The sequence below is a fragment of the Cantharellus anzutake genome (genome assembly GCF_015039405.1).
Source record: "Cantharellus anzutake strain C23 chromosome Unknown EI90scaffold_161, whole genome shotgun sequence".
Classification (NCBI taxonomy): domain Eukaryota; kingdom Fungi; phylum Basidiomycota; class Agaricomycetes; order Cantharellales; family Hydnaceae; genus Cantharellus; species Cantharellus anzutake.
In genome coordinates this window covers 2,824-26,264 of record NW_024067111.1, presented here as the reverse complement: position 1 = coordinate 26,264, position 23,441 = coordinate 2,824, and the positions used below count along the sequence as shown (strand labels likewise).

The following is a 23,441-nucleotide window of genomic DNA, read 5'->3' as shown; positions in this document are numbered from 1 at the left end:
GTCAACGGCCCTCCATTTGGCCTCCGTGCTTATTCGGCTTCACCTAACTGAGGGCGCTCGGCATGAAAGACGCTAAGGGCGCAGTCCTCCCCCGCTAAATTTCCTGCTCTGTCGTAGGGCTCTGCTGGGTTTCTCATTTAGTTGGTCAACTTCACAAATCAACCGTGATGGGTGGCCTTTTAGCCTTCATTAAGACTTCGCGGTGGCGAATGCCTGCCCTATCACCTCCATCGTTACTAGAGTATCCACGAGGAAAGGAATTCTCTCCATCGCGACTTGGATGTGCAGTCCGATTCATAGATTAGAACACGGACATCAGATACACCGGAGAGGGACTACTTGGCTAATTGTAGTAAGATTACTCGTGCTAGACCGATTTGGGCAAAGTGCACATTTGAACCTATACATAATAGGTGCTGACGCGCGGCATCAACTTATCTTAGCTGCCCACGTGTACACCGCCTACCAGATCATGACGTCTATGTGAACCTCGCGACCTAGTGGATATCCTGAGCTACACGCGCATCCTGCGCGCAAGCGCAGCGCTGAGGCTCTGGTACGCTCTACCTTGCGACCCATAGGAAATCTTCATATCATCTCTTGCCATTCAAACATCTCAAGAGGCTGACTTTACATACACAAGTAAGCGCCCATCCTGTTAGCGGCCTTCTGGCAACGGCCGCGCGGTATCACACTTTCATATCTTTGTGGCTAACTGATATGGTTCAAGCACACCCCAGCCGCCAGGAAGTGTGGGTGCTCCCGTGGAAATCAGTGCCCAACGCAGTGCACCAGTCCCCGGCCCCCGTAGATTCTCATCATCCAACGCAACAAATGGCCTTCGGGGCTAGGCCAGGATACACAGTATTCTAAACCCCCACCTAGCATCCAATCAACTGCGGTTGGGGAACAGCGTTATGGGGGCCGATGTCGAAACGCGGGAGAGTACCGTTCTTGCCTAGTAGCACAGTACCTCACTCTACTTATAATTGTCATATTGATCTTCTACATCCTCCACCTGGGATAGGAAGGATCGTGGACATGTGAGCGGTCTGAGCTGAGCTCTGTAAGAGTGCCAAGTCCAAAGATGAAGGGGCAAAAGGGAAATCCAGCGGGGACTAAAGACGACGAGCTCGATGGGGAAAGTGAGAGCGGAGCCCGGTTCCCAACACTTGTATTGAGCGAAAGCTATGGGAATGTATGGAACCGTTCTCCCACAGCGATGAGCCAGCAGAATTGTTTGCCTGGTTAACAGTAACATTTTCTTCATGGGCAGCGGCCACAAGAGCCTATTCCACATCAGTAACAGACTCGCTGATATGGACCGGGAAACCCACTTTTCCAAAGCTCTTAACAATGGAGGATGGGGTCGGACAACCCCGTTGTCTGCAAGGATTGCAATTGAGAGACGTCTGGGAGAAGTCATTCCCTCAACAACGTCGGGTTCCCACGGAATCTCAAGCACCTGATGTTCCACAGCTCATGCCTCTGCGTCTGACATGGGTCGGGCAAAAAGTGCTAGGTCATGCGCCGATCAAGTCAGTGGGCCAACAACTCCGATAATGTTGTCCATCCCATCATAAGCCTCGTATGCAGCATACGAGCTATGGAATGCTTCATACTGTACAGTCCACAGTCATCTTCTGTGGTAATAAGGTAGGCATCTGAGTCCGTAGACCCTTCTCTGGAGTATTCTTCCTCCTCTAGCTCTTCCCCCCTTCAGGAGAGTGCGGTGACTGGGTATCCCGGATAGGTGACAACGATGATGGCCCGGTTGCGGGACTGCTCGGAGTTTCCGTCCCAACACCTCGCGCTGTTGGCCTGCCTCTCCTCACGGCTGAAGGCGAGACCGGAGTATGTGGACAGGAGATGGAGGCAGGAGGCCATCGATAATTAGTCGGTGCTGTGATGGGGTATAGTGATGCCCCGCCTGTGCCCGGTGGCGGATTTCCAGAATTTCCGGGGCCGACGAGCCGACAGATCATCCTGATCCGTCGGTCTCATAGCCTCTGAGCCAAACATGGGGGAGAGGGAACGCTTTCGTGAAGGAGACTGAGGCATCTGAGCTGGACGATGTGGCGCTGACGTGGAAGCCAACTGGTTTCCGGTGGAGTCATGATGTACAGTCAAACGCGGAATGGGAGATTGTCGATTAGTAAGCGCCGGAGGGACAGAGGTTTGAGGTGGGGACGGAAGAGACACAGTGATGGTGGTGGATTGGGTGTTGATTGGATGGGGCTGCTGTTGGCCAGTCGACTGGTGTGGTGAAATAATTGAGGAAATATCCATAGTAGATTTGGGGCCACGAACAGGTTTATTGACGGAGACGGCGTTGGTGGCTTGCAATGTAGCCGTCTGGGGCAACTGACTAAGGGCAGGATGGCTTGCAGACTCTTTCAAAGACATCATGGGTGGGTTATGGCTCAACATGTTCGACATGCCAGTCGCCAAATGCCTGCAGGTACCAAAAGAGAAAACAGGTGAATGCGAGAGCTGCGGGACCTTTATAGGACTGCGGAGCCGACGGAGTCAAGGGAGGGCAGTGGGTCAACTACGAATTTTGAATGGCAGGTGAAGTTGGTCCTTGCGAGCAACGTGAGTAGCGTTTTGAATGGAGGGGTTCGTAGTGGTTGTGGGCCACTCTCCGTACACACTTATATACCACTGCTTAAATTGAATACTTGGCCACACGGTTGAGTCAATTTCGGGTGGGTTTACTCGTCACATGGAAACCTGCTGGCTCGAAAACGCACCCGCGAGTCTCGGGAATCAACTAGAAGATTCTCCACACCTCGCAGAACTGATTGGGCGAGAAACAGATAGGGAATCTGAAACCTCTACACTTGCTGCTGGGCTTACGGCAAGCGAAGCTGAGACAACCAAAAGCAACAGCTGCTCTACCTGAGGTTTACCAACCCGATCATCCTCGAGGACATCATGCACTCTGAAAACAAAGAGTGATTCGGAAATGAAAGGCATAAATAAGTTCACCAAGTACCTCTGAGAAAAAGCTATAATGAAGGATGAGGATACAAAACTCACGATGCTGCCACCTATATCCGTTCTGATGCCCAGAGGGCACCTTCCCCCCGGAGACAATTTAGTATTGAATGGATTTACTGTTTGGCCAAAAATGTTATTCTGCGTTTCTAATGACTGGCAAAAACAAAAAGGAGGCCATGTCAGCACATGTGGATGATTCACACAGCACAAAGGTTGGTGGGTTGGCTGTCTCAACGTAGAGGATAGCACCGCTCCTACAGGGCAAGCCGACTACAACAGCATCCTTGTTGGCCATGGGCGTTTCAGCCCAAGCTGTGAGTGAAAGGTTGCTTACTATTTTGGGGACGGTAATGTTCCGTTCCCCTGTTCGCCTCAGGCCTCAGTAGGTCTGTCTAAACGTAAGCTTTGATGAGCTGTATATTCAACGGGGTAGAGGTAAAAGGCTACCGGGCCTTTACAACTACTCCGAGGTTGTCAGGGCACACCCGCCTGACCCGGCCCCACCTAACCCGGTGCCCCACCATCCACTCCTCCCGACCTCCCCCCTCTTCCCCTTTTACTCTTCCCTTTCTTCCTCCCCTTCTTTTCTCTTCTCTTTCCTCTTTATTCCTTTCTTATCACATGGACGACTTCCTTTGTATCTGTCATATCCATACAATCCCGACCTCCACTCCGGGCTCCTGGAACTCCGAACTCCGACTTCCGGAGCCCTACTTCCCTTCCATCACTTTCTCCTTGCCGACTCCCAAGAGGTTATCCCACCTCCGGCTCGGACACCACTTTCGGTCCGACTCCGGAACATTCCGGGTCCGACCCCAACCTCGACACTTTCCAGACGAGTACACAAAACCTATGCTCCTGACTCCGGACCTCCGCTCCGGTATCCCGTTCACATCTCGTCTCCGGAACCTCCGGTCTTAGCTCCGACCTCGGACTTTGACCCCACCTCCGCTTATACCCATTGTATTGGTTAGCTCATTCCATTTAATTACCTTTGCCAATATTCCGGAGTTTAACCTCCGAGTTCGGACTTTCCGGACTTACTCCGGACCTTGCAACTATTGCATTGTCCATTTCAATTCCGCTATTCTCCCTCACTCCTATTTGGGCTGCTGCTTCCTTTCTATTCAGTCAGCTAGCCATTCCCGACTCCCATCCTCCTTCCTTCCTTCTTGGGCCTTGGCCCTTCATTCCTCCTTTGGGAAACACCATTGAGTCAAACACTTGACCCTCGGTGTTGTTCCTCTTTCCATCTCCCTTTGTCTCCTTTCGTCCTACCCTTGTTCCTTTTGATTCCGGACCCCTCCTTATATACAATGTACCTAGTAACTTGTAACCTCAGTCCGAAATCAACTTGAATTCCCCCAAGAGACTTTCCCTCTGCTAGATCCGAAATTAGGGACCCCTAGGACAACCAGCAATGGCACAGCGCTCCGCATGAGTCGCTGAGGCCAAGGTCCTTCCATGATAAGTCTCCGATTCCACTCCGGAGTCATCCGAATCCGCATATTCTAACAGTATCAATGAACCATTGACCCGGCTGCAGTGTAACACGCCCGGACCCGGACACACCGGATGACCCCCCGCATACCGGACGCTCCTAGGACCTCTTACGGAGGTACCCGGACGGAGGTGGCTGTGTGCTTAGATGACGTGGCGCTTCCCATGTGGCCTTCAACCACATGTATATAAACACAGCCTAAGTGGGAACTGAGAAGCAACCTTCTTCTCACATTTCCCACTTTAGGCAAGTAGCTTACACTTCCCTTGATAATAACAATAACACATTTCCCACTTTAGCCTGAGTGGCCAGGGACCCTTGTCTGCTTCGGGCCCATTGTTACACGCGCCTGCGTCATACCTACCAGACCCTCAGCCCCGGGCGATATACCCGGGCGCTCTCGACCCCGGGTCGGTCCCTGACAGAGGTATATATATGTAATTTACATATCTCGGCACAAATAAATAAAGAAAGAACAGCATCACTATAATGGGAATTATAGCGATGCAACATAATATAAATATCACTATAATCAGAATTATAGTGAAGTAAGGTTAATCCCTTACACCACTGGAGGTATCGAGGCCCTTAACGAGAATGTGGTCTTTGATGAGGCCATGAAGGGGACCAACAACATGTCCCTCCTTTCTTAAGTAATCACCAAGCTCATTGGCACGTTTTAGAGTAAGATCAAAGAAGATTTTGGTCAAGCAATTAGTAAGATCTTGTACATCCTAATATTGCCGGTTTTATTAGGGCACCAGGACTGGTACCATGACAGGATGGACTCTCAAACATGTCATTTGTTCTCAGCTGCCTTGTGCGCAGGGTGAATGCTGTTGACCTCAGGGGCTAATTTGGAAGTGAAGAAGCCCATGGTGAGAGTCTGCCTTTAGAAAGGAAATGGGAAGGGGGGTTACATCCACAGCCTGAAGACACAACACTGCGCTAAAAATGAGGAAGAAATATCATTGTGCCTTATGTCAACCACAATCTCTGATTCACTCATTGGTTCGCAAATGGCAAGAACCTGCCCTTGCAAACCTTAACTTGTTAACCGTGGGTATTCTGTGCAGCACTAGCTGCAATACCATGGGAATTCTGTTAAAGAAATTGCATGGCTGGACTGGTGGGCTGCATGTGATCATAGGGGCATTGAATTGGTGTGTTGTGATGTATTTGGCTTCAAGGCTTTAGACCTGTCACAGCCATGAGCAATGTTACCCGAACTAGAGACCTTAAACCCATGGGGTGCTCGTTCCTCGCACACCCACGTGTTCTTTGGACTCTAGCTCCTGCGGAGGGCATCGGGGCTGTGCCCCGAACCCCCCTGGGGTGTTGCCCCAGACCCCATTGGGGCTCCGCCCCATGCAACGACATCCTTGTTATTATTGTTCCCCATGTGCTAAAGAAATAATAAGATATATGGTGATTATTTATGCACCAAGGGTGTTACGGGGATGGGGGAAATTCCCCATTCCTCGATCCGTTCTTATAGTGGGAAGACGAGAGTCATGTCTAGTTTGTACCATAACTGGAAGTGTAATCGATGAGTGATCCCAGTCTGACCTGGGAGTGGACGATCGAATTCCCATCGATCGCGATGGGTGATGTAGTGAGCTATTAAGGGATTGATGATTGATAGTCGGAGATATCAGGACAGATGGGTCAGCCACGGATACTTGGCGCTCCTCAATGGAGCGTACCATGTGCGAGGTCGCGACTGGTGAGATGGGTGAGAGCTTCGCATAGTTGCCATTGGGTACTTGGCGTTTGCAGTGCGAACGTACCGGTAGCGGGTTGATATCGTAGGCGTGCAATGAGGGCTGACTATTAGGGCCTTCGGTGACTTGGTGTTCCCAAAGGGAACGTACCGTTGGCGGGGACATATGATGACTGGTAAAGGAAGAAACAGACGGTGGATGGGCGGCTACTTGGCGTTCGCGTAGCGAACGTGCCGGCATCGCGGGTAAGTGGGCCTCATAGTGTTCGCGATCACCATGATTGTGATGGGACGTCGTATGTTGAGTAATGGGGGGAGAGCGGAGTGATGATGACCCATAGGGTACAGGTTCAATAGGACGATACACACGTCGAGAGTCTTCGACTCTCGACTTCGAGTTCTCGTGGCGAGGGCCGTTAGAGGACTCGATATAACCAGACTTATAAGACATATTGAGAGTTGTACAGTCACACAGGTTCAGTTGAGTCACAGGGAGGGTTGTTACAGAAGACGGTACACGAGACAGTTGTAGAGCAGTTAGTTCGTTAGCGGGAACCGCCTTCAGCGGTTTCCGTACAAGACGCGTGACTATCTACAAATGGTAAGGTTGCGGGAAATCCCGCGAAACACAAATAACCTTGGCCAGCACCAAAACCCCAGTTGGGGAAAGCTTTGCACGAGGGGGGGGGAAAGGGGTAGAACGGATAAGGAGGATAGGGTATCAGGATAGAGGATGGAAGGGAGAAAGAGGGGAGGAACGATAATGAGGAGAAGTCTTTGACCATGTGACGGATATGGTCGTTGGAGACTCCGTATCCGTAACAAAGGGGCCAGCCCCTTGAACCTCTGCTCCTGCAGAGAGCTATTGGGGCGTTTCCCCAAGCCCCACTCCTGTGGAGAGCCTGGGGCTGCGCCCCAAACCCCCCTGGATATATCTGATTATTTTTTACACCAAGGGGCCAGCCCCTTGAACCCCTGCTCCTGCAGAGGGCCATCAGGGCATTGCCCTGAACCCCACTCCTGCAGAGAGCCTTGGGGCTGCACCCCAAACCCCACTCCATCAATCATACACAGGAATGAGAAATGCCTTTCCCCCTCTTGGCAATCCACTGGGAGTGAGGTTTTCCTTCATTTCCTGGCCATTTCTGCAAACCCACCACCCCAACTGATCAAGTTTTGTCTATTATTCCTTTGTAAGTTTATAAAACAGTGTTCCCCATGTTGCCATGAATTCTTTTAGATTTTATTTTATATAGCACACCTTCCTTCTACTTTTATCCTATGTTGTCCCATGTTGCCATGAATTTTCTGGATTTTATTTTATATAAAATTTATTTTCCTTTGTCATCCCACATTGCCGCAATTTTTTGAGATTTTATTTTATACAGGACACCTTGGTTTTATTTTGTTTGGATGTTTCTGCTTCATGTTGTGCCATGTTGCCGTGAATTTTTCTCAAATTTTTTACCTTATATGGAACCCTTCATTTGATTCTGCTCCACATTTTAATTATTCAATTTTATTTACTTATTTATTTTACATGCTAATAGCAAAATACAAAGAAAAAGAGAAAATACAACAGTACCACCATTTATGGTAGATGCCAATTTCGAAAACATAACCAAACATAACTAATACAACACAATTATTACTATTATTATCTAATTGTATATGCTAATTAGCGAAAACAACAAAAAAAAAAAATAATAATAATACAACAACAACAACAACAACAACAAACAACAATTATTATTATTATCATTATTATTACTATTTACGATTATTATGACTTATTTATCTGCTTTTATTTGCCTATCTATCTATCTATTTATCTATTTTACATGCCTGTCAGAGTACTGAGCTGCTCAGTATCTAAGTCGAGGAATCTGGAGCTCTCACTGGAGCTGAGACTGAAAGGGAGAGGGTCGGTTTCAATGGGGGAACCCGATAGAGTGGGTTGTGATGGAGATTCCAGCTGAGCAGCAAGGGGGAAAATGAGAGAAGAAAGTTACCCTCCCCGCTTGCTACTCAGGAAATGATAAGGTCAGGGTACTCAGCAATGTGGGGCCGCTTTACAATATATTACATGTCCGTGTCAGTCTAGTGATCAGGCAGTGCTGGTCTGGAGTTGATGTGTCATCAGTCATGAGTAAACAGTCCAGACCCGGTTGTACCCTGACATCACCCCCTCCTTATGCCACTACGTCTTGGAGTGGTTGAGGTTGCATGTGGAGCAGGAGCAGAGGGGTGCTGCTGATGGAATTCTGTGATGAGGTCTGGGGCATTTTGAATGTCACGATCAGGTATCCAGCTGTTTTCAGAGTTGGGGTAGCCCTTCCACTGGACAAGGTAATGGAGTCGACAACGAATGTGTTTAGAGTCAAGGATTTTCTCCACTTCATACTCTTCACCCCCATCGATGATAGTGGGCCCTGGTTCCGGGTGCATAGGGCGTCCTGCTATCTCATCTGGTTGGTACTTACAAACATCTGAGACTGACACAACAGGGTGCATCCGGTATCCTTTGGGGAGCTGGAGTTTCAGCGTAGTTCGCGAGATTATCTTGAGGATTTTAAAGGGACCTAACCATTTGTGTTCCGGTGCTTTGTCCCGTTTCCTATCATAGTACTTCGACATCTCCTCAGCTGCATGTGTTAAGGCTGCTTTTGCCTCCTCTTGCATTTGTGCCATCCATGATGCAAAGTCTCCAGCTGCTTCTACCATTGTAGACTTGGGGGGTTCTACTCCCATACAAGGGTGTTGGCCTGTGTCAAGTTCAAACGGGGTGTGACGAGTAGCTGAGTGGATATGATTGTTATAGCTAAATTCAGCAATGGGTAGCCAGTCTGCCCAGTCATCTTGCCGGTGGTTTACAAAGATCCAAAGATATGTTTCGATCCCCTGATTGACTCGTTCAGTTTGTCCATCTGTCTGAGGGTGATAGGCAGCGGACGGAGTAGGCTTGATACCTAAGAGTTTACTTAGTCCTTGAGAGAATTTGGAAATGAAAGTGGTTCCTCTATCGCTGATAACCTCGTCTGGGAGACCATGGTGTCACCACACATGTTCAAGGAAGAGGCGGGCTACACCTGCAGAGTCCATTTGAGTGGTGGTGGGTATGGCATGTATTCTCTTTGACAGGCGATCAACCACTATCATAATTGCATCAAACCCTTGGGATAGGGGGAGCTCTCCTATGATGTCAACTGAGATAATCTGCCAGCATCGGTCTGGGACTTTGTTTGGCATGAGCTTCCCAGTCTTTCGAGCAGGGAAGGATTTCACCTGTTGGCAAGTGTCACATCCAGATACATATTTGGCAATATAACGAGAGAGCCCTGGCCACCAGTAGTTCCAAGACACAAGTTCTAATGTCTTCCACTGACCAGGGTGTCCAGCCATTGGAGTGTCATGATGAGCATGGACTATGTCATGGCAGAGAAGGGGGTCCTGGGGAACGTAGACCCTTCCTTGATAGAGCATAGGCCCTTCGTGTAGCTCCCACCCTGGAGGCACCTCAGGTCCAGATTCTAACTCATGGGTAACACTTGCTACCGAGCCCCTGACCCTTTTGCACCTTCTGATCCGCTGCAGGAATCCCTCCTCTTCTGCTGGGAGAGAGACAGCTGCTGCAGCTCAGATGTGGAAAAGGTCTGGGCGTAGCAGTGTGACCTCAGAGTTGTCCTCTTCTCCCCGTGGGTGGTCTGCTTGTCGTGACAGGGCATCTGCTTTCTGCATGAGTCTTCCTGGTCTGTGTGTGAGCGTGAAGTCAAAGCGAGAGAGATGCAGGGACCATCAGGCTTGGCGTCGGTTGAGTTTCTGGGCTGACCAGAAGTAGGAGAGGTTTCGATGGTCAGTGAAGACTTCAAAAGGTTCTGCTGCTCCTTCCAGGAAATGCCTCCACTCCTCCAAAGCGCGGACTATCGCAAGCATCTCTTTGTCATGGATCACTCAACGTCATTCAGACTTCGGGACATAAACCCTACCGGGTGGTACTGCCGGTCTTCTTGGAACTGAGAGAGAACAGCTCCAGTCACGAAGTTAGAGGCATCACACTCTAGTTGGAAGTGCCCCTCGTCTGAAGGAAAGACAAGGACAGGGGCTGAGGTGACAGCCTTTTTTAAGGCATCAAACCCTTCTTGTTCTTCTCTGCCCCATCTCCAAGGTCTGGACTTCCGTGTCAGTGCATTCAGGGGTCTGGCGATTTCAGAGAAGTCATGGATGAACTTCCGGTAGAAGTTCACAAATCCAAGGAAGGATTGCATGTCTTTGACTTGTTTTGGGACTGGCCAGTCCATGACGCCTCTGATCTTTACCGGGTCCATCCCTACCTGATTCTCCGATATCACCAGCCCTAGATACTCTATCTGGGTCTGTTCGAACTTGCATTTCTCTGGTTTGAGGAAGAGTTTGTGTCTTCGCAGGGTGGCTAGCACCTCCAGGGTGACCTGACGATGTTCTTCAAGAGTTGACGTGAAAAGTAGGATGTCATCCATATAACAGATGGCAACACCTCTGTCAATAAACTCTCGGAGAATGTCGTTCATCATCGTCTGGAAGGTCATGGGGGAGTTGCAGAGACCAAAGAACATAACCAGAGGCTCAAACAATCCTCGGTTGGTGCAGAAGGCAGCTTTCCATTCGTGCCCTTCTTTAATCTGGACATTGTTGAAACCCCATCTGAGGTCTAAGACAGAGAAGTACCTCGAGCCCTGAAGACGGTTGAGCACATCTGACACAAGTGGGAGTGGGTATGAGTTCTTCACTGTGATCTCATTCAGCTTTCGGTAGTCTTGAACAAGTCGGAGGGATCCGTCCTTCTTCTTAACGAAAAACACTGGGGCCCCCATTGGGGACTTAGACGGCCTGATGCGGCCATTGGCCAGATTTTCCTGCAAAAACTCATCAAGTTCCTTTTGTTCATTTGGGGACAAAGGGAAGGTGTGTGACCATGGGAGATCAGCCCCAGGCAGGATATCTATTGCATGATCCCACGGCTTCTGTGGGGGTAATGCATTAAATGCTTCCTTCGAGAAGACATCTTCATAGAGGCGATAGGCCTCAGGGATCCCTGTCACGGCCGTGCATTCCAGCCCGTTAGCTGCCCGTCCCGATGCCGCCTGAGCCCATTCCCACTATGTGAGCGTGAGCGCAAGCCCCAACCTCAGCCCTATCCTCCCTGAGGACTCCCTGCTCACTCCCCTGCTTGCCCCTAGGCTCCCCTGCACCTGGCCGACTCCCCCACAGCCACACCAACCTTCCCACCCTGAGTCCACCTCCAGCACCGTGCCCAGCCCGACTCCTCTATCCCACCCACTCGGCCCCTACAGGGCCGCTACCATTCTCGCACCCGACTCCGGCCCAACTCCGAGTCCAGCGCCGCTACAATACCATCGCTGCTATCATGGCCCTATGCTCCTTCCTTTATTTATCTGTTATTGTTTGTTTTGACCCTCGGTCATTGCCGGCCGCTGTGTGGCCAACCCCGCTCCTTATTCATGTTTGCTTCCGGACCCTTCGGCCTTCGGCCCGGGTCCGCTTCCATTCATTCCTTCTTCCTATATATATCCTGTAGGATACTTTATTGTACCTTAGCTCTAATATCGATGTGACCACGACCCCTAAGTCCTGACCCCAACAAGGCAACCCCAGTGAGTCCAAAATGAAGGCCAAGAGACAGCTAGGGGGCACAGCACTCCCTTTAGAGTTGCTGAGGCCAAATGCCCTACCCCCGGGCCTTGTTTGTGGCATCATGGCCATCGTGGCCTATAGCGGCCCGCAATGGCGACCCTCGGTGCCGACCCTGGACCAGTGTCTAACAATCCCCCCTCTGGGGAAGACTCACTCTGCCGGGCCTTCTCTGTGAATTGTTGAGAAGGGGTGGTGGCAGCTTGAATCTCTGGCATGTCATGCATCGACATCATGTGAACCACAAAGACTTCGTCTCCGGGTTCTATCAATTCTATTCCCGCGGGTACAGCTCTCTGACACTCCGGTGGACACCGTGTCATCGTCACTTTCTGTCGAACCCAATCTACCTCGGGGTTGTGGAGGAGAAGCCATGGGTGGCCAACAATAACTGTCTGTTGGCCAAGGTTCGCGACAGCGAGCTTACAACGCTCAGAGTGATCCCCAAAACCGAGGATGACGTCGACTTCCTCTGTGATGGGACCGTTCTCGTTCTGAGTCCCATTGACGTTGCAAACAAGGATGGGTGAAGCTAGGGGGGTCGTTGGCAACTGGTGTTTACGGACGAATTCTTTGCTGACGAACATTCCCATGGCTCCTGAATCAAGTAGCGCGGACGTCGACACAGCGGCAAGTGACGTAGTAGATCTGAGTGAGATCAGAATATTCATCGAGCATGGGGTTTTCCCAGTCATCTTTCGTGCATCGGCTTCTCTTACTTTCGTGTTCCTCTTTCTTTGTGCGACTTTAGTAATCTTTCTCACCTTTGCCTCGTTTACAGGTTCGATTTCGACCTTCATACACGGATATTTACAATTTTTCGAGGCATTAACAGGCGAGTCGCCCAGTCGGGGTGCAGCTTTCACCGACTGGCGCTTCAAAAACCTTCTTCACGGGGTTCCTCCCTTTCCACGGCATTCCTGTTCTCAGCAAGCTGGCTTTTGATCAGCTGGCTTATCGCGTGAAGGTCTTCTGGGGATAAGGATAGGGGTTGCAGGTCCTCTGGTTCTTTCACTGCCGTGGGTTCATCAGCTACGCGAATCCTCTGTCCAGCCGCTGAGGGGCAGTTACGTGCGATATGGCCTGGTTGCCTACAGTTGTAGCAGAGGTCGCTTCATGGGTTTCGACGAGGTTGTCGGGCTCGGTCAAGTTCCATGGGCTGAGGATTAGTCGACGAGGAAGACGGGCTCAGCATCTGCACGTTGGGTGAGCGTGTCGCATTCTGGTGAGTGACTGTGGTGTTATTTCGTTGAAACTGGCCGCGTGTCTGATGAGGGAGGCTCCCAAAGGTCCGTTGTAACGGGTCTATCACCACTAGACTCAAGACAGAAGAGAGGGGGAGGGTTGGAGTGGTCACTTGCACAGGTTTGTTAACTGGTGTGGATTCCGCTACTCCTCACTGTCTAGCTAACTATACAGCTGGTCACGGTATCACGGAAGAGTCCAGTAATGACAAATAAGGAAAGAACAATAAGAAGGGGAAACATCAGGTGGAAATGGAGTCAGAAAAATCAGGAAAAATAAGAAATGTGTAGGAGGGAACATTGGCTAAGGGTGGTAGAATCGCGGGATTTGGCTTGTTTATGGTACACCAGAAAATCCCCGTTACATACAGGCCTTGCTCTTGATTGCAGTCCCTTGCAATCTCCCGAAAGGAAAGAAGTCAAACAGAGATAAACAAAGTAATCAGATGAGGCCCCGGTGTTGAATGCCATGTGACTTCGGAATTTGTCCGGACCAGGGGTCATGTGCAGGCGTGAGAAGATCCTAGGCGAGTTACTCGCCCACGGACACATGAGCTGCGACGAAGTTCCTTGCCCATGCGACTGCTTCGCGTACTTCAACAACTTCCTTCGGCACTCACTCATCCATCAATCGCCTCAACTCTTGCCATTCCCAACACCATCAACTAGCTCCAGCGTCAACCTACACCAGAACTCGACATCGCGCGCGCAATTTGGCATCACGCTACCACCCATTGGAGAACCATCGGTCGAATGGGAGGATTGGGCACAATGGTACGCCTCGATTCCACTCCCATCGCTAACACATGTGCACGGATACTGACTTTTCCGACATCGGCATAGGACTTCGCGGATCCGCGATCGACTTCGCGCTCAACAACGAATGGATCTGTAAGGCCGGGAGGCCTTGGCTCTTCTAACTTGTACTCAGCGCTGTCGTGTACTGGAATCAGCTTGTATCTGGCTGGGGCGTCATGTCACTCATGCACGGGCTCGGAACTGTCATCTACTGCTGGAACTCGAAGCTAGGGCCGGGAGGCCTTAGCTCTTTGGGTTTGAACTGGCGACGCTAGGGTTCTCATGTCGCACACAATGACTGGGATCGGTGCTGCCTCGGTAGGCATCGCGCACGGGCTCGGGATCGACATCAGACGGCAAACTTGGCGCTAAGGCCTCCCGGCCTTGGCTCTTTTGACTTGTGCTCGGTACAATCTAGCGTTGTGGGATCGGGTACGGTCGTGGCATAGTGTGCTGCGCTTGGGCGACCTCAACATCAGGTACGACGTCGCTGTGTGGCAACTTCGGCGTGAAAATCGGGGAAAATCGAACAGAAAGCGAAAGGAGCGTGGATTTATCGTGTCAAACTCGAACGAAGGTTATCTGGCTAGGAAATCGTGGCATCGAGGACTAACGACGCGTCCAACTCGGGCCAAACTTGTAAACTCAGAAATAAACGGCGTGGTTTCGCATGCAAGAAATAAGTGCACAAGTTGCACTCATCGGGAATCGTAAGAACACGCGTAAAACTTGAAAGAATGTTGGGAAATGATTAAAGGTCGGCTTAGTTTAAGACGAGGGCGGGCTTATGCTTGGAAAGAAAAGATGCCCTCCGGCATCGCGAGTATGTGGGTGTCACCTTGGGACTCAACACCACGCAAACATTTGACCTCTGGAGTCTCCTCTGACTCTTGTTCTCGGGCTGGGCCATTTCCCGGACGTTTATTCATGTTTGAGACCTTGTCGGGGTCTTTCTCAGGTCGGCATTCATAGCCGTCATCGACTAGGTCGGGGGAACGTGGGGTCTTTGGGGGCTGGGGTGCTCCATTGCCAGGACCAGCGCTAACGAGATTCCGGGAGGTAGGGCCGTTCATTGCGTCGAATACATCATGTATGTTAGCATCTTTGTCGATCAAATCATAATCCTGTTCTCTATTCAACTCGCGCGTAAGAGTGACTGAAATCGGCATCGAATTAAGCTCATCGCTGAGGCTGAGGGACTTTGGCTCTGATTTAGCCTTGAACTCGGTCCCATCTTGCGCTAGGCTGGGTCTGAACTGGATTTCGCGCTCCGCGTCTTGGGCAACTTCAAAGAGAATCACAAGGCCACCGTGAATGACATAGGTGCCCTCTGGCGTCTCAAGCACGGAAACCTCGCGGCGGAAGTCGGTACACAATGTGGAACAACAATTGAGCTCATCGTTGAGGCCGGGAGGCCTTGGCTCTTTATGCTCGTGCTCACTGTCCTCTTGGCTGAGTCCAGGACTCGTGCAATGTTCGACTTTCTGCTTGGTTCAGACTCGCCATTGACTTCGAACAGGGCGATCTCATCATCGCAAATGATATAGGTGCCTTCCGGCATTTCAAGTGTGAGGATGTCACTGTGGAGCTTGGCATCTCGTATCCTTTCGGCCTTTGGAGTCACCTTAGACTCGTGTTTGACTTCAAAGAATGCGATCATGTCATCGCAAACGACATAAATTCCATCTGGATTTTCAACTGCGAAAGTGTCCCCTTGGAACTCGATCTCTCGCGAACATTCGGCCTCTAGAGTCTCTTCAGACTCATACTCTCGGGCAAGGCCATCTCCCGGACGCTTATTCATATATAAGGCCTTGTCAGGATCTTTCGTGGGCGGTTCAGCATAACCGTCATTGAACTCGGATATGGTTGGCAGCGACGGCATCCTAACGTGCTTAGGCGCTTCACCACCACGATTGGGATCGGATTCGCAGCTCAGAGCTTTATCTGGATCCTTCTTGGGTGGACTACCAGATCCTTCATTGTACTCAGGTGTGAAATGTCGCCTCTCTGCGCGCATCTTGGCTTCACCATACCCGCTGGCGCTGGACTCGCCACTAGAGTCCCAAACTGAAACGCTGGATTCCTTGGTGCTCAAACGTTCACTATATTCTCCGGCTCTGTCGCAAGGCACAAGGAACTCGTTCTCACTGTGGACCGGAGTCGCATCTTCGGCTTCATGACTATGACTGGTCGACGCAGCATCGATTGGCTCGATCTCTTGGCAGCTGGCATTGATAGACTCAGTGGAAGACTCGACACTGCTGTACTGTTCGATTGGGATTGCGACGCTAAGGTTGAGCCTTGCCTGTTTGAGTCTACACCTCTCAGGTGTAAGAATCAGCGCGCGCGGGGGCAGTTTCTCATAAGCCTGATCAAGCGACACGGGCGCTACTCTGGTCGCCTTGGCTGGAATGACGTGTTCAACTAGCAGCAACGGCTTGGGGTGAAGACTTTGTGGCATGTTTTCACTCTAGGAAGCTTGACATCGACGGCAGCGGCTTGGCTGGCGACTCGGAATCCTCGGCTAACTTGCTGACTGGGCTCTCGTCGCTCATTACTCTGGATTGACTCGAAACGACGTGGAACATTGCACAAAAGATGGCATTGGTCATTACTCAGTGGTCTTGGGCCGGCTTTGGGCACATCGGGCTCAAATCCAAAGGCAAATTGGTACAAGTCCGACATCTCAGCGATGTCGGCGCTTATCTCTGGAAGCACAAAGCACTGGCTGTGATCAGCCTCGGATGCGCTCTCGGAGTCATACAACAGGCTATAGGCTTCGTCTGGGCGAATAGCATCGGTGGGCGCATGTGCTGAGACTGCGGCAACTGGGTCTTCTGCAAAAATGTCGAGTTCTGAGTCGGATTCGAGGCCGTTAGGCCTTAGCTCTTGATCATTAAGCTGTGGCACATCGGAGAAACTCGCAGAATTGTCGTAAGAACTTGTCACTAGGCTAGCGTCGTCAAACTCTGGCTGGGAAATGCACTCATCGGTCACAGCAATGGACTCGGGTTCATAGGCGCTGGGCGTTTCCCAGGTTTCAGACTGGTACTGGCCCATCAGATCGAAGGTTGAGCCACTGGAACTCGTCTCTGGGGTTTCTGAGTCTCCTGAAGCGCTGGGGCGCAATTCCATGTCAAACTTGGGCAGAAAGTCTTCAACTGTTGTAGATCGCGATAAATAAACTGACGACGCGCCAGACACACTGTCCTGAGTGGCTTGCGAGCCACTGGGGCCTTCGCTGGAACATGGGCTTGGTTCAGGCTCATTGCTGATGTCGCCATTAAACATAAATTCTTGAAGCAGCATCCGCGCTGTTGCGATAACGTCGCACATATGAGGTGGATCGGCCCACAGGCCTTCAATTTGGAGGTCAAAGCTGACTTGGTCCCTAAACTTGGATGGGAAGCCTTGGAAAAACAATTCGTCACGCTCGATGGGAGTGAGGAGGTACCGGACTTCGAGGGTTGCAGCGATAATGCTGAACTTGCGCAGGTACTGGTCGAAGTGGTCAAAAGTCGTCATCTTGCGACGTTTCTCTACGAGCTTGCACAGATTGTTGGTGCGATATCGGTCTTCTTTGTCAGCGCCGTGATAAATCAGCAATTCAGTCTTGAGTAACTGCCAATCTGATTTCTTGAACCCGTCAAGGGTGGTAACGAACTTGGCTTCCTTCTTGGAACAATACGCGATGAGGAAGTCGCACTTCTGGGTCTTCGTGAATAGTGCCGCGTCAGCACACGACTCATACTTGCAGAGAAACCTGGCAATTCCTTTGCCTTTGAACAAAGGCGCTTCTGGGGTGTGGGGAATGGGCATGGGAACGTATAACAATGGCGATTCAATAGCCGAACTCGCAGCCATCTTGAAAAGTCAACAAAACGAAGTAAGAACTTGAAAACAGATTGTCGGGATCACTTGGGACCCGCTCCAGCAATACTTGGAGTGATTCTCTATGCCGCTTGTCGTCCGGCAAGGAGAGGAATCGTAAAAACGAGGGTAAAACGGGGTAAACGGAGTGACACGTCGCAAAAACACGTTGCAAACTTGATAACCAGATAACTAATGCAGGCTCCTGTACTCTCTTCTTGAGAACTGCCAGGAGTTAACCACTTGAGCAATAAACCCGACCTCCTGTGCCTCGTCGTGAGATCCGCCAGGAGGTACAATCGCGATAAACTTGCTGAATGGCAACACGTCGCTAAAACTTGATAACAAACTCGGTGTCCTGTGCCCTCGTCTTGAGGTCTGCCAGGATAAACAATTGCGCAACTTTCTTAATCTTGCAGGTGCAGGTGAAACGTGTGGATCCGCAGACTCGGAGATCCCTGGCTAGTACTTCTGCCTCTTCTTGAGGTGCAACAAATGGTGTAGATAGTCAATGTCCAAAATAACGATGGTGTTGTCAAACAAATGAACAGATGGTGAAACTTGCGTGGTTGAGAACTCGGTGTGTGCGACCCTTCGGAATACCCTCCCCTGTAAGGACCACCAGATTTGTAACGGGTCTATCACCACTAGACTCAAGACAGAAGAGAGGGGGAGGGTTGGAGTGGTCACTTGCACAGGTTTGTTAACTGGTGTGGATTCCGCTACTCCTCACTGTCTAGCTAACTATACAGCTGGTCACGGTATCACGGAAGAGTCCGGTAATGACAAATAAGGAAAGAACAATAAGAAGGGGAAACATCAGGTGGAAATGGAGTCAGAAAAATCAGGAAAAATAAGAAATGTGTAGGAGGGAACATTGGCTAAGGGTGGTAGAATCACGGGATTTGGCTTGTTTATGGTACACCAGAAAATCCCCGTTACACCGTCCTTGCCATGTCTGCACCTGGATGTGATCGAACCTTCTGTGCTGGTTGTCTAGCAGCAACGTGCGCTGCTTCCAGTCTTCCCAAGTCATTGGGAACGGGTGAGACCTGTAGATGGACTCTCGGAGGGGGTGGGTGATCGCTCGCTGGAACTTATCGATTAACCCGGCCTCTCCTAGCCCTGAGGGTGGTCCGTGGAGCTCAAAGAGCTGAATGACTGTCTCCACCAGGCTGGTGCCTTGCCTAGCGTCTGATAGTTTCTGCATCGCGGTCGCTGCTCAATTTGGATCGGTGAACAAATCTTTCAGCTCTTGGAGGAAATTGTCGAGTGTAGGGACGGCAGCATTGGGGGATAGGTAAGCATTGATTTTCTGGGAGGCCCAAGGGGCCACTGTCCCTTCTTTCATGTGCGATAGGACGAACAGGATCCGTTGTTGGTCATCGGGATACTCAGTATGGCGGAGGGATAGATACAGGCGGCACTGTGCTAGAAAGTCATCTAGCCCTTCCCTGTCACCATTGAATGGTGACGGGGTGGCAACTTTGGGAGGTCTCGGAGCAGGGGGGAGCGCTTGGCCTGCTTGGGTGGCCTGGGCAGTGAGCAGCGCTTGGACTAACTGGGTGAGCTGTTGGATTTGTTCCTGAGTAGACATAGCAGTGTCTGATGCAGACTCAGGAAGTGGGTTGAAACTTTCTTCTGATGTCAGAGTACCGAGCTGCTCAGTATCTAAGTTGAGGAATCCGGAGCTCTCGCTGGAGCTGAGACTGAAAGGGAGAGGGTCGGTTTCAATGGGGGAACCCGATAGAGCGGGTTGTGATGGAGATTCCAGCTGAGCAGCAAGGGGGAAAATGAGAGAAGAAAGTTACCCTCCCCGCTTGCTACTCAGGAAATGATAAGGTCAGGGTACTCGGCAATGCAGGGCCGCTTTACAAGAGGGAATATATTACATGTCCATGTCAGTCCGGGGATAGTGATCAGGCAGTGCTGGTCTGGAGTTGATGTGTCATCAGTCATGAGTAAACAGTCCAGACCTGGTTGTACCCTGACAATGCCAAAGTCACATGGGAACAAAAAAAGAGTTGCTCCCATGGGGGGGTGTAGACTGGTTTTGAGTGGGGGTATTAGTACTTTTCCGCATATGTCTGTGCGCAAACAAAGTTGTGGGAGGTTACACTCAATTGCTCACGTGAATTTCCTCAAACTAAACATATACACGTGATTTTTCACATAAACCTATCATATCTCTCTCAATTCTCATCCGTTTCTCCTCGGGTTTTTTTAGTGGGCGCGTCTCAATGCCCTCTACATGCCGTATTATTAGTCCGACTCGTCGTTTGGCGATCCTGAGGAGATTATGGCGATTTTCCTCATTTCCCACACAAAACTGTATGGTATTAATCTTATATCTCGCTTGATACTGAACCAAACGTTCTATAGTTTTTCGTACCATTTTATATATTATCAACGCAAGTTTTTCATATTTTTTTATATTTTACATGACGTCTGTGAGGCACTGAGAGCGTTTTCCCACGCACAGACCACGCGCAGAGCAGACACTACGGTTGTATCTCTGTCAGTTCTTATTCGTTTCTCTTCGGGTTTTTTTTAGCGGGCGCGTGTTAATGTCCTATACAATCCGTACTATTACCCCAACTTGATATTCTGCGATTTTGAGGGTGCCAAGTGAAACTTAATAAAATAATTTATCATATCTCACCTGATACTGGACCAAATGTCCTGAAAATTTGCGTGATAGTTTTTATATTATCAACGCAAGCATTACATATTTTTACATATTTTTAAAACATCTGTGAGGCGTTGGAGGCGGTTTCCCACGCACAGATCATCCGCGGAGCTGACAGTGGATTGGTATCTCTGTCAGTCCTTGACCGTTTCTCGTCGGGCCTTTTGCAATGGGCCCGTACCGACCTCCCTTCCATTTATTATTGTTAGTGCAAGTCGTGAATGAGCGTGTATGAGGAAGTAGCACGGTTTTTCCACAAATAAACCATGTACATTAGTATCTCTGTCAATTCTCATTTGTTTTTTGTCAAATTTCTTTTAATGGGCCCGTACCAACCCCCTGGTCATTTGATATTATTGATGCAAGTCGCGAATGGGCGTTCATGAGGCAGTAGGACGTTTTTCACAATCTTTCACAAAAAAAACATGCACATTCGTATCTTTGTCAATTATCATTCATTTTTCGTCGTTTTCTTTTGTACATGCTTTTAATGACGTCCTCATTATTTTATACTATTGGCGCACATTGCGAATGAGGGTCTATGAGGCGGTGGGACATTCTTCACATTTTTTCACACACAAAAGACATGTACATGCATATCTCTGTCAAATCTCATTTGTTTTTCGTCAAGCTTTTTTTAATCAGCTTTTATTAACGTCCTCTATATTTAATATTATTGGCGCACATTGTCAAACAGCCTGTATGAGGTGTGGGCACTGTTTCCCATGCACACAACTCGCGCTGGCATGGGCCACAACTCGTATCTCTCTCAGTTTTCAAGCATTTTGCATAGGGTTTTTTGCAATGGGTTCATGACAATGTCCTCTCCATTCGTTATTATTTCCTCACCACAGGTTATCCAGTGCAATGGCAAGATGCCACCTTGAGCCCTTGAGTGCAGGAAAAGCTTATATAATTACTTGGAATCAATACATTCAACCTGACTCCATTGTAGAAACTAGAGACCTTAAACCCATGGGGTGCTCGTTCCTCGCACACCCACGCATTCTTCGGACTCTAGCTCCTGCAGAGGGCATCGGGGCTGCGCCCTGAACCCCCCTGGGGCATTGCCCCAGACCCCATTGGGGCTCCGCCCCATGCAACGACATCCTTGTTATTATTGTTCCCCATGTGCTAAAGAAATAATAAGATATATGGTGATTATTGATGCACCAAGGGGCCAGCCCCTTGAACCCCTGCTCCTGCGGAGAGCTATTGGGGCGTTGCCCCAAGCCCCACTCCTGTGGAGAGCCTGGGGCTGTGCCCTGAACCCCCCTGGATATATTTGATTATTTTTTACACCAAGGGGCCAGCCCCTTGAACCCCTGCTCCTGCAGAGGGCCATCAGGGCATTGCCCCAAACCCTGCCCCATCAATCATACACAGGAATGAGAAATGCCTTTCCCCCTCCTGGCAATGCACTGGGAGTGAGGCCCTTTTATTTGTTGTTTTCTTTTATTTCCTTGCCCTTTCTGCAAACCCACCACCCCAACTGATCAAGTTTTGTCTGTTATTCCTTTATAAGTTTATAAAACAGTGTTCTCCATGTTGCCATGAATTTTTTTGGATTTTATTTCATATAGCACACCTTCATTTTATTTTTCTATCTTTTATTCTATGTTGTCCCATGTTGCCGTGAATTTTCTGGATTTTATTTTATATAGAATATTGTGCTTTGATTTTTTTTAATGTTGTCCCACATTGCCGCAATTTTTTCAGATTTTATTTTATACAGAACACCTTGTGTTGCCGTGAATTTTCTCCAATTTTACCTTATATGGAACCCTTCATTTGATTCTGCTCTGCATTTTAATTATTCGATTTTATTTACCCATTTATTTTACATGCTAATAGCGAAATACAAAGAAAAAGAGAGAACAGTACTACTGTTTATAGTACATGCCAATTTCGAAAACATAACTAATATAACACCACTATTACTATTATTACCTAATGGTATATGCTAATCAGCGAAAAAGAATAACTAACAAAACTGCTACTACTATTATTATTATTATTTAATAACTAATTAGCGAAAACAACAAAAAAAAAAAAAACTAATACAACAACAACAAACAACTACTATTTTTATTTTATTGTTATTATTTTATTACTATTTACGATTATTTATCTACTTTTATTTACCTATCTACCTATTTTATCTATTTATCTATCTATTTTACATGCCAAAGTCACATGGGAGCAAAAAAGGGTTGCTCCCATGGGGGGTTTGAACCGGTTTTGAGTGGGGGTATTAGTACTTTTTCGCATATGTCTGTGCGCGAAAAAAGTTGTGGGAGGTTAAACTCATTACTCACGTGAATTTCCTCAAACTAAACATATACACGTGATTCTTTACATAAATCTATCATATCTCTGTCAGTTCTCATCCGTTTCTCGTCAGGTTTTGTTCCATGGTGTCAGGGCATGGGAAAACGTTACCGTGACTCGCCGTCGGCGACCGTTAAGGTCCGCTGCTTCGGCATAACAGCCCGTCAAGGGCGGGGATGACAATCGCAGCGGAAAGGGGTTTCGGCTTCAACAACTCGTTCGTGAGCGTTCCACCTTGTCAGAGACCAGATTTAAGACGAAGGAATGTCTCCGTAATGGAGGGCTTTGGCCTCAGCGACTTCTGCCAGGAGCACTGTGCCTAGTGACACGTCCGTGCCCTAACTTACTGACTGGCACTTAGAACCTAGTGGGGGTAACTCTAGTTGATTTATCTGCTGGGGCGTAACCTATGTACAAGTAGTGTATATATATGGTTACAGCGGAGGCGGTTCCGCAATTGGCGGAGCCGGACGGAGCGGAGCTAACGGGGTTAAGACATTAGCCGACTGAATATTACCGACGAGTCAGTTCGCGGGGTTAGCGGAAAGGCAGGCGTTAACCCAGAAACGGAAAGGAGGGATAGGCCCGAAG

The 23,441-nt window shown here is 49.3% G+C and overlaps 2 protein-coding genes across 2 annotated transcripts; both read right to left on the bottom strand.

Annotated features, from left to right (window-relative positions):
* Window positions 1-1,893: 1,893 nt before the first annotated feature.
* EI90DRAFT_3136436 (uncharacterized protein) lies at window positions 1,894-2,439 on the bottom strand (the record flags this gene model as incomplete). Its single annotated transcript, XM_039064796.1, has 1 exon — window positions 1,894-2,439. The coding sequence occupies one exon, from the start codon at window positions 2,437-2,439 to the stop codon at window positions 1,894-1,896; it is 546 nt and encodes a 181-aa protein (XP_038908384.1).
* An 11,904-nt stretch (window positions 2,440-14,343) lies between these two features.
* EI90DRAFT_3182046 (uncharacterized protein) lies at window positions 14,344-15,977 on the bottom strand (the record flags this gene model as incomplete). The annotated part of the gene is made up of 2 exons (XM_039066367.1): window positions 14,344-15,309; window positions 15,399-15,977. 2 exons carry the CDS (start codon window positions 15,975-15,977, stop codon window positions 14,743-14,745), a joined length of 1,146 nt encoding a protein of 381 aa, XP_038908383.1. The 3' UTR covers window positions 14,344-14,742.
* Between the last annotated feature and the right edge of the window lie 7,464 nt (window positions 15,978-23,441).